This window comes from Pygoscelis adeliae, unplaced genomic scaffold, assembly GCF_000699105.1.
Source record: "Pygoscelis adeliae isolate BGI_AS28 unplaced genomic scaffold, ASM69910v1 Scaffold22, whole genome shotgun sequence".
Classification (NCBI taxonomy): Eukaryota; Metazoa; Chordata; class Aves; order Sphenisciformes; family Spheniscidae; genus Pygoscelis; species Pygoscelis adeliae.
Window position 1 is genome coordinate 3,401,891 of NW_008824350.1, and position 9,211 is coordinate 3,411,101.

The 9,211-nt window shown below is 43.4% G+C and overlaps 1 protein-coding gene across 1 annotated transcript in view; it reads left to right on the forward strand.

Annotated features, from left to right (window-relative positions):
• LTK (leukocyte receptor tyrosine kinase) overlaps positions 1 to 9,211 on the forward strand; it is a 53,998-nt gene that overhangs the window by 24,363 nt on the left and 20,424 nt on the right. Inside the window, exons 9-13 of the mRNA XM_009319222.1 lie at positions 185 to 279; positions 5,252 to 5,353; positions 7,342 to 7,519; positions 8,068 to 8,218; positions 8,949 to 9,080. Coding sequence (XP_009317497.1) covers positions 185 to 279; positions 5,252 to 5,353; positions 7,342 to 7,519; positions 8,068 to 8,218; positions 8,949 to 9,080 — 658 coding nt within the window. The remainder of the gene's footprint in view (positions 1 to 184; positions 280 to 5,251; positions 5,354 to 7,341; positions 7,520 to 8,067; positions 8,219 to 8,948; positions 9,081 to 9,211) is intronic.

Here is a 9,211-nt window from a genome sequence, read left to right on the forward strand (position 1 = left end):
CTGTTGATGTGTGGATAAGATTTCTAGCAAGTCCTTTTGGCTGCTCAGCTGGGCTTGTCTGGAGGAAATATTCTAAATATTGATGATCATGATTCGATGATAAAGGAACATTGTATTTTTAGGGTTTTTTTCACCTCCCTGCCCCTTTGTCTGTCTTCTCTAAAACTTCTGTCTTGTTGCAAAGGTTTCAACTGCAACTCCTGGCAACCTGGGGCTGGAATTCCCAAGCTGACATTGCTATCGACAATATTACATTTGGACTGAACTGCTTCACTGACGGTGAGCCACAAATGTTGCAGAATCCCTTAAACAATGAGTGGCATAATCAGCATCCCACAGATCCAAGATACACACACTCTGTTGCCCCCACAGAGTGCACATGGATCATTTGTGTTAGCTTTTCACAGCACAATGCCATTTTATCTCAGACCTACTGAAGATTGCTAGTGGAGACAATTTTACAGTGTGTCAGAGTCTCCTAGTGCTCTTTTTTTCTCTAATCTGGGGTGTCCTGTATCACATAGTTGAGACCTGTCTGTGTGTCTTGGCAAGAAACACTGGAGTTACTCCTTAGCCCCTAAATGGAAGGATTACATCACAGTGTTCTTCAGCAGTCCCTTCTGACCTATGCACCCTGGCAATTGATAGCTGAAGGGAATTTGTGGAAATCAAAGGGGAAAGTCACCATATTTTAGTGGAGGGAAGGAAGAAAATGTAGGAATAAAGTGACTCTCTGACAGTAAAGTTTAGATTATTGCAACAAGTTTGTTTTACCCTGCAAGGAAGTACATCAACTGTCACTGCCAGATACCTAATAGACACGCTTTCCTTTTCTTCATTACTGCGAACGCGACAATGTATTCCACTGAAAAATGGAGCCAGTGCTACCCTCTGAAGTATGTTAGCAAGAGTTGGATTTTCTTAGTGGGCAAGTGGAAAGAGAGGTTGGATACTTGAACCACTTGCAAATATTAGAAACTGCCGCCTTTTTGTCCCTGGCGAGAAGACCTATATGCTCTGTTATAAAGGAACTGGTGAATATGCAGCACTTGAATTGTGACTTGTGTTGCAGACAAAATGTGCATCACTGGGCCTGTGCCACTCTTCATGTGTCACCACATGCAGTATGTCAGCATTTAGGGTGATAACGTGTCCCTGCAGAGGCTAGCTGCAGCCTAACATAACATGTGGGAAGGCTTATGTCAAAACAGATGTGTTAAAAGTTCATTGATAAACGCCCCTTCTCCCTCCCACCTTTGTCTGATTCAGTTTCCTGTTCTCCGTCCCTTTGTTCTGTGGGCACTGAAACCACCCTTCTATAAAATGCTGAGCATGCGCATTTTAATTTGAAATTAAGAGGAAGAGGTGTTCCTTGATGGTACTGTCATTTGTTCACCCCAGCTCCTTAACACCCCTGGCTCCCAAACACTTTGGGACCTCCATGCTAACACTTTGTTTGGAAATCTTTTGAGGAAACTGAAGGGGGTGATTCCAGATGCTCTTGTGCCAGCTGATGTGCACCCAACTGGTGGGGTTTACTGCCCTCCTGAGAGCAAATACAGCCTCCAGTTTACCTGCAGACATTTTGCTGGCTCTGGTGTAGGGATATATCCTTTGGTAAATAGGTGGGGCTTAAATGCCACTGCAGCAGTGTTTCAGAGCTTGCCCATTAGATCGCCCAAGTTGCTCCTCATTTTCAATTAGTATAAATCGCACTGATGTCCAGGAGCAGCTGCCACTTACCCCATCTGAAGGTGTGACCCAGAGATGTGTGACTCATGCAGAAGAAAGGCATCGCGAAGGCAACATGTTTCTCGGAAGCCTTGCACTTGCCACTGTTCCTTGAATCCTCTTTGCAAATTGATGTTTTCTCGCCGCTGAAAGCAACCCCCTTGCATTTGTCTTCTCATGACTTTAATTCAGTTAGGTTGCAGAGAAACCCAGCAGCTCTGTTGTGTTTTCAATAATGAAATTATTTCTCCCTGGCAAGGAGAGGTTTCAGATGTCAGAGATGGAGCCAATTAAGATCCAAGCAGTGAATTCTTTGCATGAGGGCAGCAGGAAGGATGTATGGCAGGAAGGAAGAATTTGCTGCTTGCTAGGATGTAAATATTATTTTCTCCCTCTATTTAAATCCTGTAGTTCAATTGCTCTACAAAACCCAGTGCAGACCCTGAAAGCACTGCTTGTCTGTATGCAAGCTGGGAAAGAAGGTGAGGTTTTCCATATACCTCAAAATCGAGAGGAAAGATTCAGTAAGATTTAGGAGAAAAACAAGTGGGTAATGAGGGCAGCTCAGGGGACATCAATAAGGACAAAAAACAAACAGACCATTCTTTGGATGGCAGCTCCTGGGCAGTGACAGATGTTTTCCCTGTGAAAAAGGTGAGATGAAACCACCTTCTGGTTCATACAATCACCTTGTATAAGATGATGTCACAGACCAGATGACATGGGTCTGGTTTGTTGTGAGAACTTTTAGGGGACAGGCATAAAGATATTTTATCATTTTAGTGAACTAGTGCCTTAATAGGAAGAGGTCTGAATATTGAATGTCTAAATATGAAAACTGGCTCGGCAAATAGAGTGCTGATTGTTGCCTTCCTCAGTGCTTATGTGGTCACTGCTTTTACTATTACCTTTTGGTGCTCTAAGCATTATATTGTTCCAATTAAGATCACAGGTCTGTGGTCTATCAAAGTGCGCTCTACTGCCCTGACCCTAGGGATTACATTTCATTCTGTGCATCATTTACAATTTCCCAGAAGACTGGTTTATGAATGGCAAGACTGTCCCAAGAGAGCTTTTGTATAACATATCTCTGGTTCTTGACTTTGGAGTCCCCGACCCAGCAAAGTCTGGTTCTGTTGACCTGCCAGTGCCATTGCTTGAGGTGGATGGTGGGGGGTGGTTCAAGCCTTATTACTGCCTCATTTTGCTGATTTAGGAAGGTGTTGACTAGAAATGCAATAGATCAACCAAAGGGATGGGGAAGGGGGAAGTTGGTGCAGCTTCCTCATTCTCTGTCCCACTCCAGGACAAGCTGGAGAGGCTTCCAGGAATATTCCAACCTGCATCAGTAAGGTGAGATCTCTGAGGAGACCATGCACACTCTGAGGATCCTGTGAGGCACCTTACTCAGATTAATACTGGCCCCAGGACCACTATATCTTTTTTCATTACAGTCCCAGAGACAGCAAAGTAGGACTGAGTTACTTTAGCTCTTTGCCTGCAGGAGATGCCCTGTCTTTCTCCTTTACACTTCCCTCTGTCCCTTTTCAGTGTGAAAATCAACAGCATTAGCTAAATCCTGGAGAAGAGAGTCCTGTACTCTTCATATTTTTCTGATACAGTTACACCTTAATATGAATTAAGTCTTGTTCCCTTCTGTTCGCTTACAGTCAACGTGTTGGCTGTCAGAGGAGGAAGTGGAAGCTAAAATAGACTGGAGCACCAGCCCCTGCATCCCAGGGCTACACCATGTTCGTAGAAAATGCCACCTTACAAATTCACGTCTGACAGTGCATAAAATACCAGCCTTCTAAGAGTTAATGGCTCATGTGGACAGGGTGATGCTCAGCCTGTCCTGCAGCTTGTCTGCTGCTGAGCATGGAGGCGACAGAAGCTTTCTTCCAGTGCATTGAGGGTTTGAGACTGTTTGGAGAAGGAGGAAAGATTGTTTGTTTGGAAACGAAGCATTGCCTTAGGATACTCAGTTGGGATGCTGCAAAAAAATCCGTGCAGACACACAGACTCACTCTCTATTTCAGAGAGTGATTTACATTCCTTTGCTCTGGCAAACATAACTTCTTGTATGTCTCTAAGTATCTGAAACTGTTGTGACCTTTGGGATTCATAATTCAGTGCAGGCCTTGGGAGACCAAGCATCTTTTCTGGCCATGCATTGTCTTTTCATTTGGTTTTCCTTCTTGTCTTTGATCCAGATCATTTGTTTCGAGTTAATTTCATTTTTCGCTGGCTTGACAACTCCATCCATTGAAGTTCTCTATCTCAGTATGAACAGAGTGTGTCAGTACAAAGCTCCCTTTTGCTTCCGCCCATCAATGTGCTTTCAGTCAGACCTGGGGGGAATATTCTCAGGAGTAAAAGCTCAGTAAGGTCTCCATGCTTCAATTAGTTATTTGGCCTTTCTGACACAGCTAACAAGGGTGTTAATTATCGCTATTTAGAGCAGTGGCTTTGCGGCAGAGATAATTGTCCAGCTGGAAGTGAGTGAGCCTCTTTTGAATAGAGCATCAAACAGCTGTTAGATTCTCACACTGGAACAAATTGAAATATTTGTAATGTTTTTCAACTAATGAAACATGTTCAGTATTAAATTAACTGAGGGCTCATAAAATGGAAGTCTCCTTTTCCTTACAGAGACCTTCCAATCAAAGATCTGCATAAAATGGGTAATTTAACTATTGAAACAGGATGCTTGCAGATTATAAGACAAGGGTTCAGCTATTACTTTTTCTTGTTGTAAGGCAGCTTTGGTTGTGTGGTGTTCTCAATGCATTCAGATGCTTTGGATCAGCAATTGCTTTGAACTCCCTCCTCTCTGAGAAATTGCTGATTTTTAAAGGCCTGTTTCACTGGTCAGAAATGTAGCATTTTGTTCTGTGTTTTTCAAAAAGCTTTGTCCAAAGATTTACGGCTTGTGTCAAGGGTATGCTGCTGTTTCTTAACTGTGTATGTTAGTGAGACATGTAATTTTATTTGGTATTTTATTCTCTAAGCAAGGTCTGAGGTGCTCAAAGTTGGTTGCTGAGAGGGGAGCTATCTGTTAGGCTGGCTTACTTACCATGATGCCATTCAGAACCAAAGATAACAATTTCTGCAATCACTCTCCTTTACAACTCCACTTGTTTGCCTGTCCAGAATTGTCACCTGCCCCTTTGACCAGCAGAGCATCAATACTTGGTATCTGTTCTCCCACACTATGCTTTTCCTGAAGTCTCTTGTGCACAGCCAGTGCAATTTGCTGGCCAAGGAGCTTACCCTGCAGGTGAGCCTGCATAGGATAACATGGAGAGCTTGTGTTGTGAAGACCCACTGATTTCAGCACAGATACAAGTAGCTAACCCAAAACATGGGCCCAAAAGAATAATAAAAAATATGATTGTTTAAAACACCATTTCTGCCCAAGGTATTATTGTACTTGGTTCATTCATGTGATCTTTAAATTTTCTATCTCTCTTTTCTACCATCCTCTCATCTCTCTCATCCATTCTACAAACTATTACAGGAAGACAACCAAATCATTTTGGTGGGAAGCGCCAGTACCCACGGGAGATTAGTATCCTGGATGAGCATCTTCTGAACCCCCTGGAAGAGCCCTCCCTCCCAGGTACGTGATTCAGTACTGAAAACCTGTCTCTTGGCTATAAAAGGTGGCTCCCTTCCTATCTCCTGTGTGTGATCTGCCTGCCCTATAGCAACAGGGCAACTAAATATAATCCATCCCAAATAAGTGGACACCATGTTTGGCTATAGGGCAGCAGTTTGCTGGATCCCAACTCACCAGTCCTTAAATAGCAGGACCGCCTTAAAGAAAAACAGAATCATTAAGTAAAGAAGCTTTAAGTAAAAGCAGAAGCTGCATGACTCAAATTCAGAGTGCACAAAAGCCAGCGTAGGAGCAAAAGGTGTAGACCGGTACAGAAAGCTGGGGCTAGAAAGAGATTTACTGGGACTTGGTGAGCAGTGAAGCTGAACCTAATGAGTGGAGAATAGGGGTGTAAAGATGAAGATCCAGGGAGGGGAAGTGAGGATCTGGAAATCCACTGAGGAGAAAAACTGGATTAAAAACTAGGAGAACAGGGGATACTGGGGACCAGTTTACTGATAACAGTAGAGACTGCCACTCTGGAGGACAGATAATAACTTTGTGGGTGAGAAGAGCTGTCTAAAGGAGGGCCTGAGCGGGAGAGGTTGTACTTGAGGCTGCTTTGTTGCCAACAAATACCTGTGTGTGACTGCACCACCTCCTGAAGACCATGTCCACCTGAAATGTGACAATCTGTACTGCTGTCAGTTCCTGTTAGCTCAGGGGGCAGAGATTTCTGTAGTGCAGCTAACACTCTTACCCCAATGATCCATCTGCGTGTTCACAGGGTGACATCTGTTGGGAATAGTTTTGCTTGCCTTTTCCTTTAAAAAAGATTAGAATTTTTCTTTCAAAGGTTTGTGATTTTTACTGCTATTTTAATCATCCAGCTCTTAAACAGTTCTACTTCTGACTCTGGCCTTGTGCATGCACTGCATCATGCAGTTTTTAGATACATTCTTGAATAGTTTTATTCTTAAGCCTCATCTCATTCACTGGACAAGATGGATACATTTGGGTCTTGGACAAGGGTTGTGAAATGGAGGAGATGGTTATCTGCTGCATTGTTGTAGAAACAAAAGAATAATGCTTAATGAGAGACAGGAAAAAATTTGCTTGGAGGAAAAGGGCCCCTACTGAAAGTGGCAAGAGGCTGTCCTCCCGACTGTTGCTGCTGCCACAGGGTTCTTGTGCAAGCCTGAGACAAGTCACTTACTTAAAACTTTCACCACCTTTCATAGATGGTCACTAGCCATAATGGCAGATGTTTTCAACTTTTATTTCTATATATATGCTTCAGTTCTCATCTGGAAAGTTGACTAATATCTCCTTGCTTCATACTGGCACTGAGAAGAGAAATCTGATAATGTCTGTGAGACACTTGGATAAACCCCTTCTCAGAAGTCCCCTCCCTCCAATTGATGGGGTTTATTTGCAGTCCGTGATTCATTAAATAGTGTGCAGGAAATAAGGTGAGAGGGGAAAAAAGCAAACAGTGACTATATACAAAGCAGTAGTTGTGCTATGACTAGAATAAAGTTGGAATAATATAAGTACTCTGTGATTATATAATTAACGGTGGATCTTAGTGGATTGTGTTACGAGGGAGCTGCACTGAAGTTGAACAGATAAATTTAAGTTTAGCGTGTACTGTCTTTCAAGTCCTCAACACTGTAAATGCAAGTTTAAGCATTTTTTTTTTGTATGATTATAATAATAAGTATGTGATCAAATAAACATATTGAGTTTTAAAGCCCTGTAGATAAAGACTGCTGCAGCACGGTCTTTCTCTTGATCATCTGGTTTTTATACAAAAATCATTCATGTTCTTTGTGAATAATAATGTGAATTTTGTTATCGAAGGATCATTAAGGAAAGATACCAACAGGAACAGTTGTTTGTTTCAATGGCGCTTGCCCTTTGGTTATATGGTTCTGTGAGTTATTGCACATGTCTGAGAAATAAAGGGAAGCTCACACCTGCCCCAACCCTTTCTGTTTTGGTCACAGGGGACACATCTGTTGTTCTCTGGTGGTTCACAACATGTGGTGCCAGTGGTCCACATGGGCCAACTCAAGCTCAGTGCAACAGTGCCTATAGGAACAGCAATGTGTCAGTGACTGTGGAGAAAGAGGGCAGGCTCCGGGGAGTGCAAGTCTGGAGAGTCCCAGCCACAAACCGATACAGGTGAGTATCAGTGTGTGCTGGAGAGGCAGCCACGTTTAACTACTTTTTGTTTGTGGAGTTTCAGCAAGCATAACTGTGGGACCATCTGTACTGAGTGGGTGGAGGGGGCAGTGAACTAAGAGAGAAATAGGAGCGCTAGCCTTGAGGATCTGTGTCTGAGCTACCACAAAGCATGGACAGGTGGAGTGGTGACTTAGAAGACGTCAGAACAGGAGTGACTGTGGGCATGCAGTCAAGTGGAAGTGCTGCCATCATTTCAGACCAGCTTCTAGAAGCCTTGGTCTTCTAGATTTGGCTACACCAGCTCATGCTATATACTCCTGAAGTCTCTGTCTCCAGTGCTCTGGTGTAGAGTTGGTCTATCCTCTTGAGCAGCCTTGGCTGCATGGGTCTCAGACAAAGAATAGCCATGAGATGCTGCAGCAGGGGAGCCGGCTCTGGAGCAATGCCTGTTTGGGATTGGAGGCTGGGGAGAGCTTGCAGATGGAGTTGCTCTGGGGATGAGAAGTGTCAGATTTGCCTCTTTAACTACTTACTTTTTCTTCCAGGATTTCTGCCTATGGAGCAGCTGGAGGAAAGGGAGCCAAGAACCACAATAAGAGGTCCCATGGCGTCTTCATCTCGGCCACCTTCCAGCTGGAGAAAGATGAGCTGCTGTACATCTTAGTGGGGCAGCAGGGGGAGGATGCCTGCCCTGGGGTGAGGGCTGCACAAGCACATGTGGGCAGAGGCTTTGCAGATATGATTCAGTGAGATTCAGTGGGTGGCTTCAGGTTTGATGATGAAAGATAGAAATCCCAGGATCCAGCAATGAAATCCAGTTAGGAGACTGGGAAGAACCAATAAACCAAGTTAGAAAGAATCTCAAAACAAATATAAAGAACTCTGAAAAGAAAAACAATCCCAAAATGCACAAACAAATATGAAGCCCACAGGAGCTTTGCTTTAAGCTCCTGGTGTCTGAAATAAGTTCTTCATCAGTTTTCTTCTGCTCATTTTAAGCAGAGAGCTAGTAGGTGAGAGTTGTGTGCTCCCTCTCTTATTTTTCCACAGCCTAGGTTTCTTTCTGTCTGCCAGGATTTCAGATAATTTAATATTATTTATGGAAGCATCCAGCAGCCTTGTGGCTGCACTGTGTTAGATACTCTCTAAGTTTAAATACTAAGGTCTGAATCCAAAGCCTACCAAACCAATGGGAATCTTCCCACTAACTACAGTGGCCCCTGTATTAGACATATTAATGATAAAAAGCCCACTTATGACAAACAGAAATTGGTGGCATGAATGCGTACATATGTATCTTCTAATGCTAGACCCAATTATTTGAAAATCCTTTTATCACATAGGCTCAAAAGTTGCCTCTTTTCAGCATGAATTCTTTGGTATTGCTTTTTGCTGATATCTGAGTGCATCTCTTGTCTCCTTTCAGGGCAATCCTGAAACCCAGAAGATCTGCTTAGGGGAGTCATCTCTCATTGAAGAAGATCACAAAAAAAAAAAGGACCTGAAGGACTGGGCTGGAGGAGGTGGGGGTGGAGGAGGAGCAACCTACATCTTTAGAGTAAGTATTTCCTCTTTGCATCCTGCCTGAGCAGTGTCCAACAGAGCAACTAGCTTTCACTGTCAATCATGGCAGACTATACTTAAAAAAAGGTGATGAAAAAGGAGTCTCCCTCTCCCTCCCCTCTCTTT